At 34.5% G+C, this 16,547-nt stretch overlaps 2 protein-coding genes across 2 annotated transcripts; one reads left to right on the top strand and one right to left on the bottom strand.

Moving 5' to 3' along the window:
* Positions 1 to 28: 28 nt before the first annotated feature.
* Positions 29 to 4,136, bottom strand: LOC138307179 (uncharacterized). The gene is made up of 2 exons (XM_069247813.1): positions 3,666 to 4,136; positions 29 to 685 (listed from the first exon to the last, which is right to left on the bottom strand). Exons 1-2 carry the CDS (start codon positions 3,729 to 3,731, stop codon positions 29 to 31), a joined length of 723 nt encoding a protein of 240 aa, XP_069103914.1. The 5' UTR covers positions 3,732 to 4,136.
* A 2,210-nt stretch (positions 4,137 to 6,346) lies between these two features.
* LOC138307406 (uncharacterized) lies at positions 6,347 to 15,571 on the top strand. The gene is made up of 7 exons (XM_069248144.1): positions 6,347 to 6,466; positions 9,487 to 9,630; positions 10,996 to 11,096; positions 11,825 to 11,930; positions 12,261 to 12,426; positions 13,067 to 13,264; positions 13,491 to 15,571. Exons 1-7 carry the CDS (start codon positions 6,455 to 6,457, stop codon positions 13,721 to 13,723), a joined length of 960 nt encoding a protein of 319 aa, XP_069104245.1. The 5' UTR covers positions 6,347 to 6,454; the 3' UTR covers positions 13,724 to 15,571.
* The last annotated feature ends 976 nt before the right edge of the window (positions 15,572 to 16,547 follow it).

The raw sequence follows: 16,547 nt of genomic DNA, 5'->3' as shown, positions 1-16,547 counted from the left end.
AAGTATATCTTCATCTATGAACAGTGGTTTATACTTTTGGTGTCGGAAATTTATCAAAAAATGTATCATTCCTACGGGAGGCGTTCTCAATTTCATTCAAGTAGTCTTCGGCTGTGTCAAACTCGGAGCTGTCAATCAAATCTTCCAGTGCGTTAGAAGTGGATTTGCAATCAGAGTCAACTTGTGTATCGTCCATAACTTTGTCTTCTGACATTTCTTTTTCAGTCATTTCTGTCATAACATTATTAATTAGTTCATTGAATAAAAACGTTATAAATTCATTCCCAAGGTCGTCACTTGCACGTAGCGTCACACTTTCTGCTGATTCTACAGATGTGACGTCATCGGTGTCGTCATCTCCTTCATCAGAATTCGTGCACGTGGTAGATTCAGGTATACCATTACTTTCACAAATAGAATCAAACCTTTGGATGACCTTTGAACTTTCCTTTTTTGAAGAATATAGTCCAACATAGGCCGTGTTTATTGGAGGAATAACCTGCTCTATGACGATCCCCTTTTCCCTACATATGAGATCAGACCACGTGACCTCTGTACCCCCTGTGTCGGCGATTTCCACGATCTGATGACGCTTGACAGGAACGTCTGCGTGACTGACGTCATCCTCATCACTGAAATCCCCGGATGTGCTGTCAATATCTGGGGTCGGGGCGGGGTCAATCACCTAGAGAAGAAAATAAACAAATATATCACACATCCTAAAATAAGGTACATTGCGAAATGATTGAAAAATAAATGAATGGACATTTGAAAAGAGAAATGCATCTTTGATAAAAACATTGTTCGAGATAGGCACATATCTTAAGAATACAATGGATGAGATTTTTATACATCGCCGAAAACACGTCAGCATTTAACATTTTTACAAACCTGCCATCTTTATATCGTGATACTCGCTTGGGTCTTATTAAAAGATGTCTTATAAAATGTTTAAGCCTAGTGTTATGGCAAGAATTACTCGGACTATATCTATACAGACTGGGATTGGACAAAACACGTCCAAAACAGATCTGATCCCCTGATTCCCTGATACCAGTTGCAAATCAAGACTCTTGATATACCGCGTGTAGTACACATGGGCTTGACACGGATTTCCAACTAACGATCATTTTTGTATTACAGACATAGTATATAATACATATTTTATTGACCGTTGGCTGGAAATTCGTTCCAAGTCCCTGTGATGTAGCACTTCACTTGATCGCCTTACGACGTTGGGGGTCGTTATACCACTCTATCTCGGTAATCGATAAGACACATTCCAACCTTCACTTCAAAAACGCAGAATAAAACACATGTGTGTGTCAGGATTTAAATCTTTTCCATGTGTACAACAAAACTTTTACATTTCTACATGGTGTTTTTATCCTTTACGAGCAAGTTGATTCACTGTGACACTGCAGTTTAAGTCTCTCCAAAGAAGCTTCCCCTTTCATCAAGTCAAGTCCGAGAAACAAACGAATTCGTATCTGCGAATCGATGACGATTAGTCTTTGAAAGATGGATTAGCGATATACAACATAAACTGTCTACCGATATCCTTCTATCATTAAAATCATGTCTTAGATGGAAATAAAATATAAAAAATGACACCGACCAACCCTTAAGAATTTCTATTTGTGGAATTTGAAATTATTCAAGGCCATGGTCATACAATGTATTTGATACGCATTACATCATTGAAAACATCAATCATTTTATGAAGTCAAGATGACGAAGTCGCGAATGTGAGATGGTCGTCATGGAGATGACAACTTACGAAAAATATCGCAAATTTCAACGTTGTATATTAGATTCTTACAGTAGTTACTAGCAATGCATATCGACCATAAAACTCGAGCGTTGGCAAATAAATGTGCTTTTCAATACTTTAAGAATAACCTTCGATACCGTATATCATATCATAGTATACCATAAATTGACATTTCGATAGAAATATTACTTAAAACTTACCGACGTCTCGATATATGTGTGCAGGTAGTCCGCAGTTTGTCCTACACGAGCAAGGTTGCACGTACTGCATTAAGTAATTATCGAAATCTAATCAGTCATTTTGCCAAACAACCTGTAGTTGTTATACTGGTGACAGCAACAAGCCGTATAGATCTGTGTTATCGGAATTAAATATCACAGGGACCTGACAAATTTACGCTATAATTGCTATTAAACATCCATTATATGCTCTCTATATGTATCGTCAGATCCGCGCAACCCCTATGAATGTATGAAGTATACGTAAACAAAATATCTAGTCTTCATACAATCACATGACGATTCGAATATTATAAAAACAATATCAAGACAAAAGAAAATCTACTTTATAAGCATCATGTTACAAAACATAAAATTTTATTGTTAATGATAATAATATAGGTATAAATAATTAAAGTTTGAATTTGCAGTATTATGGTTATTTAAATGACACGACTGGTCGACAAAATAAGCATGTTTGAATGTAGATTCTAAGACGTTCATAAAGACAGTTAATTGGCACGTGTAGTAAAATCTTCATGTAGAAATGCCAGTCAAAACGAATATGCATCACCTCCGTGTACGTACACCCTCGATACTCCAGGGGTTACTTTCATTGTCGCCATATCCAAAGTAATAGTTGCCCATGGTATGTCGAGATGTCATGGTATATAAATCGAACTGGGTCATCTTTAATTCTGAACTAAAATCATTTGTAAGCGGGAAATAAATTAATGGGGAGTAAGTACGTATCACGGCAGATTGAAACAAATCTACCGTTATCGGTAGGTCTAATCTACAATAGGATAGAGACGTAAATATGTAATAAACAGAAATATATTCATAGTTTCTTGACGAATAATTTCAATATATATTTAATCTCGTGTGTTGGAAACTCTTTTATATTTTCCAAACGTAGTTCACACTAGCCCAACTATTTCGATGAAATATTGCTATAATTCACCTAGAAACCGGAATATATCTATGTATTGAAGATTCTATATTTTGGGACATTTATTTCGAAACTCGTTGAATTGTTACACATATCTTGACAATAACCGATGGCCACTTTCATTTGAAATATCATTTATTCCAACTATAAATGTATTTATTATATTTTCAATAAGAATGCTCTCAAAACACCAGGGAATCTTCTCAGAAAGGATTTGTGCTCGTTAGGGATCTAGGCCATGTATAGTATCATGAGTATCGACCTAAGAAAACCCCTTCCGTAGAAAACTATTTGGAAAATAACACTGCATTCACTTGTTTAAACCTGGCTCATACTCGATATCCCAGGGTTTACTTTCACTGTCGTTATATCCATCCCTAGACTATCTCAAAGTAAATTTAAAGCAGTTCAGGTTTCCTGTAATCTTCATAGGAAAATTCTGCTGACCTGTGATTGGTCAGTTAATTTTCTCCTGAACTGCTTTCAATTTTCTGCGAAAAAACGTATGAACAGTTAATTTGGTCAACCGAAATATACTTTTATTTAATACTTTTGATGTACATCAAAGGAACAAATTACCTGCTCATATGTTGTCGTAGACAGGGCCTTCAGTTTTGCTATGATATACAGTAGTCAAAGGGTGGAAATGATTGACGACAGAAATAGTAACCCCTAGAATGTCGAGGATGAACTTGGCTCTATGCTCGTTTTGCATACATACCTCTCTGTGAAGTTTTACTACTCCCAGGGCACCCGTTCCACACACGCGAGATGCCGATGATCCCATTCTACTCGGTTTCAGCCGTTCTTGTATTCTTTCACCAGGTGACAATATCACATGTCTTTATTATCTTCACGCCAGACATACTACTAATCAGTTACACTTGAGCCGAATTAATTATTTCTGGAAATCAATTTCTTTGTTTACATGTAACTCCATCTCACGCCGAGATCAAATACAGTTTGATAAAAAGACATTTTTTTTCTATGCATGCACTATTAAGCCTGTCCAGAGGAAAATCAAATATCAATATTGGCCATGATATATGGGTTATAAAGTTAATTTAAAGATCCAAACACGTACCCTGGTTAATGCCCGGATAAAACAATGAGTATATGTGTGTATTCGTGCAAATGCAAGAACACCACAAGGACATCTGTAAGAATACATTGTCGTAGATTCGTACCTGTGTATCAGTTACCTGTAATTAGTGGTACAGGTAAAACTCATCCACCCGTAACAGTTTTGTTATTAAGAGACGAGATAACGATAGACAATAGCTCCCCACAACCGGAACATGTGATACATGTAGCCTTTACGAATACACATGTGTATTGCGTTATTAAACTGCTTTAGATTCACAACTCAAAGACAATCGAGTACATTGTCGGTATATATATATATAAAACAATGCCAAACACCTTTTAGTTTAAACGTCGTGTGTACGGGCCGGGACTGTTATCGTGTGTAGAATGTGTTTGTCTTATTTGTTTTTGTTTATGCCCTTTTAATAGTCATTTACTACATAGTGTACTACATGTAGTACAGTACTTTATACTTAACACCAAGTGAAATAACCGCACCCTCGATAAACCAGGTGTTACTATCACCGCCGTTACGTTGTTGTTACATTATATCCACAGTGATAGTAACAGTGTTCTCCTTTAATTAAAGATATCTTACTGCTGGTCCTAAGGACCGGATCCGGATGACCCAAAAAGTTACTGGTCCTGATTGAAAATTACTGGTTCTTACAAAGTTACAATTTATCCTTCATCCTTTTAGTTTATAAAATTACAATACTATATACTAACAAATTAATCGTTTTACTAACAGAATATATCCGCATGTCCGGATTAGTAATGTTCGCTCTCAACAAAGTTGACTGAACAACAGAATATGACGAAAAATTAGTTTTGTACATTTTGATCTTCAACTTTTCCACAATTCTACATGGCAAAAATTTCTGCCCGACTATAAAGTTGTCGGCCACGAGCAGATGAACAGACGTTAATTTCGAACGCCGGATAGTAACCCCCGGAATCAGCCATAGACTGCCGCCCAGCTGGCTCGATATACAGTGGTACAAGTGGTACATGCTGGTGCTTACAGAAATATTTATATACCCAAGGAATTACCGGGCCCTTTGGACTATCATAGTCCAACATATGTGTATATTCATAGATTTTGTAATGAAGCTGTTGTGATTTCCATACACCCGAAAGGATTTACGTATACATTTTTTTTCTCAACCTGGTGTGCAACAAGGAGACCCATTGTGGCTACCAGTATTGATAGTATTGATAGTAATTTAAACTTTTGTCATTTATGGAGTTTCGTGTACTTACCTTTGAAGCGTAAAAGATAAAAATAATACTCGAACTAAGACCATCTCAATTGTTTAATCTTCACATAAATAACCCATTCTTTTTACCTCAAAATTAAAGCGCCTAATTAATACATACATGAAATTTATATTTCACCGTTGAAAACAGAAGCCAATCGTTATGCAACTTATCATATATCCTAAAACTGGCATTTTCTCCCATGGTATTTATATTGCTGCCTTTGACCAAGGATTTATAAGTCTCATTCATATACGTCCTTGCTCTGACTTACCAACTGTTGTAGCTAAATTAATTTATTTATTCCCGGTGAATAGGCGTCTTGCATGATGTTTAGTAGTGTAAAGAGACATGCAGTCACGAATCCTTCTCACTTATAAATCCTTGACTTTTCCAGTAGGAGGGGGAAGGGGGTGTTAACTTTTATTATATTCATTAACTAATATAACCAGTCGGAATATATATAGCTAGGGAAGACATAGTTACCTATATATGTCTCTGCTTGTATAAATAATATTCGGCTTGTAATATTAAACTAACAGTTTTTAATAATCTAAATACTTAAAATTTATAAAAATGTAATTAGTAGGTGGAATTTATTCAAACGCAGGTGCGAAAAGCACCAAATACATGTACATATATAATCAAAGTCATTTATACTGGCTTGGTGGGGTAGATTTATTTTGTTTCTGGGAACTTTCCTCCCTTCTCGTATTTGATTCAATGCGTTAAGTATATCTTATATAATCAGAGTTTTACCGAATTTTGATTTAGACCAATTAGGCCTCCAAAAAGATCTATGGACACTCTGTCTGGTGGGTCCAAGCTGTAACTAATTTTCAGACCCCTGTGACAATAGTAACAGTAGACCGTTGTCCGAAACATTAGTTACACTGTAGTAAGTTTGCTGCTTCTTCTTGTCTATTTTTAAAATTAGATACCTTCGAAATATTTCTAAAATTAGAAAAGATATTATATGGTTGGCTCCTATTTGATACGCTTTTTTCCGAAGATATATTCTAAATTCCGGAAGTTTTGGTATCGTTTCCGTGTCCGATTTTACACGACAAACTACAACATCCGGTCTGCAAGTTGTCGGTGTTGCAGATGCTGAGAATAAAGAAAAAGAGCCTAGGGGGATCTTCTGCATAGTCTCTGTACATAATGGATGCCCATGTAAGTAAAATACAGCTCGATAGATGAATTGAACGTTCAGTACGTAATCGGAGGCGACAGGTTCAAGCAGGTCGATAAATTTAATTTTGTGGACGTAGCGAGCATTGATCGATGATGGCAATCAATGCAATGTGAACAGATGAAAAAAAAAAAAAACCCTGTTAGCAAATGGTTAATATGATACAAAATGTAGCTCATGAAATATAGATAATTTGCTAGTGCATATTGAATTAAAATCAATAATATGAATATAAGGCAAAGCCTCAGAAGAGCGCAGTTCCATGTCATGTAAATACAGGATTATATAACATCATCAATTTATATTGTCTACATTTTTCTACGAGATTAACAATAAAATATATTTCATTGACATGCACAGGATATCAATAGTTAGAAAGAATTCGATATAATGCAAATGGAATAGTTCAATTTACTTTCCATCAGATGCAGAGAAAACTTGGCAATATGCCACACATGTTATAACAAATACGCGGGAATCAATGCCGTCATCTTTGGCGTCAGGTTTTGTGACGTCACTGCTGACGGTGCTGTGCGCTTGAGAACATACTGAGTATATAATTCGCAGGTAATTCGCAGGTTTTCGGCCTCATTGGAAGTCAGGAGACTTATGGAGAGGCATTGATGGGCTCCGTGATTGCGGTGACTGATAGGGTTTTTTTAACCCCTCCCTACACCGACATATAATATATTTGACCAATACATTTGTTGCATTGTTCTTGTATATGTGTAAGTTAAAGTAATTTTTAAGCGTATCCCGATGACACGTTTCGTCTAGTACAGAAAATTTCAAATCTCGTCGTGCTGATAACGAGAATTAAAACATGGCTGCCTGCATGGAGGCGCGAGACTTTTCCCGCGGGACACAATTTCAAAGTCCAAGGGGTACTGGAATATATTGGAATCTATATGCTCACACACGTGTTATGGTTAGTAGAGCTTCGCTCTACGCGGCCTTCGGCCGCGCAGAGAGCTGCGCTCTTAAAAACGGGCTTGACCTTTTTACTCAAATAGCTATTAGACTCGAGTACATTTTAGTCTAATGAAACTTTGCTAGTTACGAGGATTTTCATTGGCTTATAAATTTACTTTATCCCATAAAGGAAAAAAATGACGTCGCTGTTTGTAACATCAGTTTTTGATTGAAAAGATAATGGTGTAGGCCCAATGATTTCAAAGAAGAAAGCGTCTTAAAATGAATTTGGAACTTCGAAAAGATAACTTTTAATAAATTGAATTATAAAGATTAATATGAAAAGGTTTTTTTGTTATAGAGAACAAAAACATCTAAATGTACTCTAGATAAACTGTGAAGCGGTTTAAGATGAGAGTACACTCAGATTTTTGTGTTATACAGTGGAACCTCCCAAAACCGAACCTTCTCAAAACCGATCACCTCTAGAAACCGAACATGAATGTCATGTACGGAATGAATTCCTCTTTATTAATAGTATATAAAACTTCCCAAAACCGATCCCTCCCAATTCCGAATACCGGACCGATTTTGAGATCGGAATAGTCAAATGTAACTAAAATACACTTCTGAAAACCGGCCTTACTTGAGCGACACCGATAGATTGCATTGAGGTCTGATCAACCAACCGTGAAATACACACATACCTGTACCATAGTTGTTGCATGCCATGTCCTTGGGCATGTATACCGATGGGCAGGCTATAGGTACACAGTAATTATACCCGAGATGGTGGTGTAATCATTTAATCATGTCTATTGTTTAGATATCTAACGAAGGTCTACCATGTGCACGCGGTTTGTTTACTGTAGGAAAACAAGCAGAGCTAGTAATAAAGAGAAAGTTTCGTATTCAAATCACACGTTTTTTAAAATTTTTTTTATTTACATATGTAGTTGTCGGATAACGTAAATTATCTGTATGAAGAAGCCGAAGCCATGTATTGTTTTAGAAAATGACTATGTCATATAATGACCGGCATCGACTGATCATCGTGTAATTAGACCATGGGTATTTAGCACGCTGATAAGTCAAAGACCCACTATAGACTAATATATATTAGTCTATAGTGGGTCTTTGACTTATCAGCGTGCTAAATACCTATGATTAGACCATATAATTTGATTCTTGACGTAACCGGAAGCGATCGGTCGTCATGTAGGTTGCAGACGAGAACATCCCAAAGAACATTCACGCAACTAACTAACTAAACTACGTTTATAAGCGGTAACAAAGTCAAGTTTGCTGTAATCCATTCCTTTTAAACGTATGATTCTCTCTTTTGTGATAACATTCACATTAACAATCAATATCGTCCGGTTTTAACGAACACTAGGCATTCATGCGGTGCACTAGCTAATGTAAAAAACGACTTCCGATCGATTAAATCCGGATCGTGATGATCGGTATTCGGTTCACTTCTCCAAAACCGAACCCTCTCTAAACCGGCCGAAATTATATGCACCGACCATGATCGGTTTCGGGAGGTTCCACTGTATCTCTATAACATAAAAAATCTATTTGAGTTACTAAGAAATTATAATCCTTAATTATTAGTATTTGAGTAAAGTGCAAAGCCAAAGTAAAAGAACATATATCTATATATATATTTATATATATCCAGTTCAGCTAGAAGTTTGAACTTTGAAACATATCAGTTATACAATTATATACAGTAGTTGATCTGCTTATTAAACGTTTCTGCTCAGCTTTTACACTAATGACAGGGTTCTCACTAAGTTTTTCAAAAAGATGGTTGAATTTTAATAATAGGTGTTTGGGGGCCACAGACTCCCCCTAGTGACCAATACTTATTTCTGATAAAAATAGCCGGTTGTAAACTAGGAAATAGATGGCTATTTTTGCCGGCAACCGGCTTTTAATGAGAACCCTGAATGAAATGACTTTTAAAGGAAAGAAAACGAGACATTTTTATGATTTTAATTTTACATAAATTCAGTACTTGTTTACATGAAAAAATTGAAAACTTTTTACATCAGTGAAATATTTTTTATGAATTCTTTTAAAGTCACAAGAGGTATACCTGAAGAAACGACTTCAGGGCTTTCTTGGAGAGATGTTAAAAATGGGAACCCTGAAAGGCTTCAAACACTTTGCAACCTACATGAGAGGAAGAGAAGAAATGGTTATTAGCATTGTGAATGAACCACAGGTAATTATGTGTTTATGATCATTTGGATGTTTTAGGCTGTCATAATAAGATATGATTGATTTCAAAATAAAGCACAATTTTTGTTTATCAATATTGGCATATTTGTTTACAAAATTAATAAGTGTGTGAGGCATTTTTATTAATCCTCTTTAACACATTCATATATAAATTTATTCTGTTTACTATGAAAGATAAAACGTATAAGAAAAAAATGGTGTCCTTTTCATTTTGTATGCTTATAATATATTATGACTATGGCGTGTCAGTTCTAGCATAAAAATTAAAAACAAATCATGATCAACACACATATAAAGTCGAAAGCTGTAATTCAGATTAGATTTATAATTAATTATATTATTTAACCACAAAATAAAATCAATACTTTACTTTTATTGTATCATTGCTAATTAAGAAGCAGTCTCTTTAACAAGTGGTGTTACACCAGTCGAAATAAATTTTATTATAAACAACCATTTGGTACCTAATAGCATATAAGGAAGTGCATGCATGTTCTAATTAGCAAGTGGTCTTTATAAAGAGGTGATTGCTTAGGCAGGTATAACTGGATACATGTTTGTGTTTACTAGGGCAGGGTATTAGAAGGTCTAAAACGATACGATACGTATTGAGTATACACTGAAACAATACACGATACGTATTGACGATATACTGGACCTTTTTTTTCAAATTCAGTTGACCATTGTGTTTTGAATATTGTGACAATAAAAAAAAATTTTGATAAAACATTCTATAACCTGGTAGAAACCTAACATTTGATTCACCATCTGTGTTGATTAATTTCTGTCAATTCGTATTCTTAGCTATGAAAAGACATTTCTAATCCATCTAGGTGACATATATGCTTTAAACACTTCCTTTTGATTGAAATGCTCTTACTTGAATGATGTTTTAGAATAAATTTTGTTTGGAAATTCCCCTTTCTATAATGAAAACAGTAGGTTGAGATGTTAAACGATACAGCGATATACAGCATGTTTGCGTATCGATATTCGATACGCTCCTGAAAACCGATACGTATCGGTATATCGATATATTGATGGAGTAAAGTACAATTCACCATCAATTAGTCCCACAATCCGGTGATTATGACGTCATCATTTACTGTGTTTTTTCTGACGTTTGACGGTCATAAATACCGGAAGGTGGGACTCAATGACAGTAAATTCTACTTAACCCACATCGTTTGGGATCCCAAAACCCTTGTATTAGCTATAGTGTGAATAATTCACACTAATACAAGTGTTTTGAGATCTCAAAACTGAATTGTTACTACATGTTTAATTTCTGTACTGTTTCGTGAGAAATTAAGTTACTAACGATAAATTGTCGTTATTTTATTGGTAGACCACCCATCATACCTACGTACCATCAGAATCCAGTGGTACAGGGTTTAGTTCTCCAGACCGAAGTGGAAGCCTCACCTCTCAAAATCTCCCATATGATAAGTAAGTAAACTGTTTTATCACAATCAAATTTACTGAATATCAACTCTTAACCATGTCATCACAATTGAATTTACTGAATATTAACTCTTAAATCATGTTATAACGATTCAATTTATGATACTCAATATCAACTCTTAAACCAATTTATCACAATTCACTTTCTGTTTTACTGAATATCATGTCTATTATAAAAATAACCCAAACTTGTCTATTACCGGTAATATATAAGTTCTAGACCAAACCCATGGTATGGCCTTTATAATCATATAAAACCTTAAGTCAGACCTAAAGAAGGTGGTCTACATTAAGCAGTTGGCCTTGATACAGAGGCGGTCACTAAGGCAGGTTTTACAACACTACATCTTATTTGTAGATATATGTACACAATTATATGTATATTTTGTATAGGGTAAAATGTAGGACTGAACCTCTAATAATGACAGTGGAATCTGGTTAAATTGAAGTCCTTTTAGAAAAGAAAATATCTTTAAATGATCTAGATTTTAATACACGTATAACTACCGGTAAAGAAAAAGAAATGAAAAAATTTGGAACAGAAATTACAATTAATTACAAATTTATAAGTATTTCAATATGATGTATTGGATATCTCATTTCAAATTAGGTGTGTTGTTTAGTATTTTCTTATGACAAAACTATTATATACTCTGTACATTATTGGACTCAGTGTAATGAGGTGAAAATAAATGTGGTTTTATATGTTGCAGACGATCTCTATTAATCTCTATGAGATCCCAGATGACTCTAAGTACAGCCCCCACAGGGATTGGTCTGCCCCCAGCTTCACCCAGTGATCAGGAAATTCAAATTGGAGTAAGTATAAAAAGACAGTTTTCGAGATACCAAAGCGATATGGGTAAAGCAAAATATCAACATTTTTGTCAGATGCAAATGTACATGTGTTATAAGTAAGTGTTGTATATATGTACCAACTTCAAATATTGACTTGAAATAATAATTCCTAATGGTAATAATTAAAATCATTGTCATTAAAGGGAGATAAATCTATTGTAATAAATTTTCACTTCAGGAGGATTCATATGAGTCCAAAAAGGGAGACAACTTTAAAGGTAACCCCTTGTAAGTTTTATATTTTTTGTCAAAAAATGTTTCAAATTTAATGTGATAATATTTTGATTTAAGGGAGATAACTCCACTCTGTTCCTGGTAGCTGGTTACGCTAGATATTGCTGTCCGTACGTGTGGGTTAGATCAAACCATGAGAGGCTGATCAAACTGACGGGAGACTCGGCTAACGACAAGGACTGTCCACTCAAACTTAAAACAACAAACACATGGAAAGACTCGGGTATGTATTGCAGAGAGGAGTAGTAAAGGGAGGTAATTATGACGAGGAATATTAATTGGAAGTTTCATTGTAGTGTTATTCATCCAGTGTTAAAAAAATTGTTTATTCTGTTATTTCCCTGGGACATGTTACCAATAACGAATGTCCTAAAAATGTTTTTGTCATTAGCATGAGATATTACAGTGATCTTGTTACCTGTAAAAATATTTTCATTCAATGATTTTGTAGAAGTTACTCTTTTAATAATTTATCATCTTTATATATTTAAGATTTTCAAATCACTTTTCTCTGCCATCATTATTATAACAGTACTGTTTTTACTACTGATGACATAAGATCTCAGGATTTAGTTGATAAAGATAACAGTTATAAATAAGTATTATTACATCTAATCGTCATGATGTCACAATGGATTTCCTGCTCAGCGCAGCCAATGAAAATCGCTCCAGATTATAATGACATTTGCAAAAAATTGCACAGGCGAAATCACTAGAAGTCAGGTCGATTATGTGACAATTGCATGATTTAGATTTTTGTGATATTATCAATGCTGAGAGAAATAATACAAAATTGCTTCTCCTTCCTAGAATGATGGTTATGTGTAGACTAATTATATAGTAACTATCCTATTTCCTTTCAGATTACAATGTGTGGGACATCGTAGCAGAACTGGTAAAGCTCTGCTGTTACCCTGCACCTACAAACCCTTACGAGATTGACTTTGACTACTTTGATAGTCTCACCGTCCCAGAGCAGGTTTTAGCGACGGCAGCCATGTGTAACTTTCTACAGAAAGTGCTTGTCCATGTACCAGACGATAAAGCATACATTAGCAAAGGTAAAGCAAATTATACAGCTGATTCACCCCTGATTATACATTTGAATTCTTCCTATCCAAAAGCTGGAACAGTTCATTATGACATTTCAGGGGTGAATGGATCAATATGTTCAAAATTTGAGCAAATTTCACTATCTAATTAAATTTTGAAAAATATTGTTTTTTAATTATTTTGGTTTAAACAAGACAAATGAATGATGTATGTTTTTCAAATATTCTTTTCCAGTTTTTGAAGAAATCCAGATTCTTACAAAGTTGCACTTCAGTGCTCTGCAGAAACTTGCTAAATCTGGCGGAATTCCAATCTTCAATCAACACCTACAGGCCTCCAGTAGGCGGCAGCACCGAACCAGTAGCTCTTCATCTTCGTCTCGGCAACGGTATCCAAGTGACAGCACAAAGTATTGGGGTGGACAACAAGCTCCACCAGCAAGAGGCTACAACTATAGTCAATACTGAAGTATAGACATATTCTTATCTGCTTGAATGGTGTCATCATGTCATTCACCCCTAAAAACACATATAGACTCTTCTGGTGCAGAGGCTGAAACAGTTCATTATGAATTTTTAGGGGTGAATGATTTAATGTAATTTGGATGAGTTGATGATATAGGAACACATATCTACCAGAGTGGGATGGTCACTTATCGAGAGGAATGTCATTAGAACATATCAACATAAGTTTTTATGAGGGTGGTGACATTTAAAATGTATGGATGTGTATCTATGAGTGTTTTCCAGGCCCGAGTGGCGTTGTTACTATGTATGGACATTTGGGCCATTTTCGTTTATATGGTTGGACTAGTTGGATCATAGCTGTTTGTTTATAAAAAATTGACAGACCTTTGGATTTTATGAAGTTTTCAAATAAGCCATAAGCTTGTCAAACACTGCCAATGGTTTTAGATGTATGGAATTATTGGTAATTAATAGTGGTATGTGTATGTGAGGAATCTTTTGTATGTGTGATTGTATTGTACATTGAGGCTTGTTTATAGGTTTGTGTAGATGCTTTAATGTTTAATCCACTGGTACAATCTGGTACAATACAGATAATTAGTTAGTGGTCTGTCCTTGATTATGACATCATGTGTTTTCGAGCATAATGTCATACTTTTCAGGGAAAACGATGTGACTTTTACTCACAAAATAATGATGTTACAATGGATACCTACCCGCACGCTTAAGGGAGACAACTATGTAATATGCAGATGAAATACGGATGAAAATTGTGACAATAAGCATTCTGTACTCATTTTCAAAATATCATGACCTATCAGGGAACAATCTAGCTCTGATTATTACCGTTTATGGGTAAATTTCCCCTCAAGGAATGAAGTCCCCTCTTGCCTAAAATTACCCTGAAGATTTAAAAATTCCCCATTTTAAGCTAAAAAATGACCGTTTTTGTAACACAATTTCCCCTGTGACTTATTTTTCATTAGTTTTTTTTTAGACTTTTGTTCACAAATTTCTTCATATTTATCATACAGCTACTGCATATTTTATGATAAACTCAATTTTTCCATTATTGAGCTAAAACATTTTGCTTTACTAAATCTAAATTAAGATTAATTGTTTTACAGTACTTTTCCATCAAAATGAATATAATTTTGGACCAAAAAAAGAAGATTCAAATTCCCCTAAATTTCGCCAAACTGTTCCCCTGTTTCGAAAAAGGGTAGTTTTCCCCCAAAACCTAGATTGATCCCTGCCTATACCAGTAATTAGAATGCATTTTTTATCATTGTCAAATGATGACAGAAAAATTCTTTCAGTTAAACAGTCACATAGGAACTATTTCAGTGCCCTGTGCATGTATATAGAAATTGTAACATACTTTCATTAAATGTTCCATTTATAGAAATTGTGATAGAAAATTCTTTATTGTTATCATCTTGATGTAACAATTTCTTTTTTTCAATGTATAAAAAATTTGCTGTGAGAATTCTTATAAAAAACCTGACACATATAAAAAATTTTGCTGCCCTATGTACAGAAACTACTTTATCAATCTCTTTGTTTTGATGTGGGTTTTGGATCAGAGATGAAGAATCTTACTTATTATAATACTATGCCTCTATTTATATTTTTTAAGAGTTTTTTCATGTACAATGTTAATCTCAATTTTTATTGGATTGAACAATACAACATGTACAACTGGGATGTCATTATATGAGTGGGATGCTGTTATTGTTTGTTTAACATGATCTTAATCAATGCACTTACAACATGTTAAATGATACTCACTGAAAAATGGGAAAATCGGGAAAAAAAATATATATATAAATAAAAAATAAACATTTATTTGAATCTGTTGCTCTTTTTTTGTCAATCATCAGATAATTTTAGCGTCTTGGCATTTCAAACTGCATATCACCCATATGTTAAATTTATACAATTAATACTGATATTATCAAACATACATAATTTAGCACAGTCAATTTTTTAGAATTTTTCATTTATTAGTGTAGATTGGATAAGTAAGTGTGATCCAGTAATCCAAAATTAAAAAAAAAAATGTTTAGTGATGTACATGAATTATTGCTTTAAAAACAGCTGGATGATCTCTAAAATTTACAGTATTTATGACAGCATGATCTAAGGGGGAATAACTCAGTTTAGGAGTCCTGATGAAAAAATTACACTGCAAAAATGCATGTTTTAGCACTTATTGTGCAATATGAATTTTGCTATCTTGCACTGAAATCTGATTGTGCTAAAATAAAAACATTGCTGTTTCCAATACAATGAAGGGAAGCGTTCACAAAATGAACATATTGTTTCTTTTTCTAAATTTAAAGGGACAATTCGCTCTAAGAGTACATTACAACTTGAACATATTTCGGAAACAAACCAGTTCTAATGGAAATTAGATAAGTTGGTTTTACTGTGATATGTCAGAAAAGCCCACTGCAGTCAAATGTATGTGAAATGTTCAATCGCCATTACACATAGCCTTGTATGCCGAACCCTGACCCTTGCCTGTGTATGTTGATTGTCATTGACGTATTGGTAGTTGTTTAGTAGAAGTAAGATGCGGAGCCAGGCTGAAAACATAAAGCATTTTTTGTCTAGAACTACTCAAATTGCTCTTACAGTTGTGTTAACATTATTAGATGCATGTTCTTGCCTAAAATTAATTTCATCAACTCCTCAGTGGTTATGTATTGCTTTTGTTTAACGTGCGTGACTTTGACTCGGGTAAGGGAACAGCGTACATGTTGTACCTGCTTAATCGTATTGATCAACAATTTGGAATTTCATTGGTATTAATCAAAAT

This window comes from Argopecten irradians, chromosome 14 (assembly GCF_041381155.1).
Source record: "Argopecten irradians isolate NY chromosome 14, Ai_NY, whole genome shotgun sequence".
NCBI classification, from domain to species: Eukaryota; Metazoa; Mollusca; class Bivalvia; order Pectinida; family Pectinidae; genus Argopecten; species Argopecten irradians.
Note: the sequence above shows the minus strand (reverse complement) of the source record. Positions and strands in the feature narration are given on the sequence as shown.

Coding starts and splice junctions, on each gene's coding strand:
- LOC138307179 (XM_069247813.1), bottom strand. CDS start 3,731: ATGGGATCATCGGCATCTCGCGTGTGTGGAACGGGTGCCCTGGGAGTA. Junction 686..3,665: donor TAGTAAAACTTCACAGAGAG/GTATGTATGCAA, acceptor TTTCTTCTCTAG/GTGATTGACCCCGCCCCGAC.
- LOC138307406 (XM_069248144.1), top strand. Junction 11,931..12,260: donor ATCAGGAAATTCAAATTGGA/GTAAGTATAAAA, acceptor TTTTGATTTAAG/GGAGATAACTCCACTCTGTT. Junction 12,427..13,066: donor AAACACATGGAAAGACTCGG/GTATGTATTGCA, acceptor ATTTCCTTTCAG/ATTACAATGTGTGGGACATC.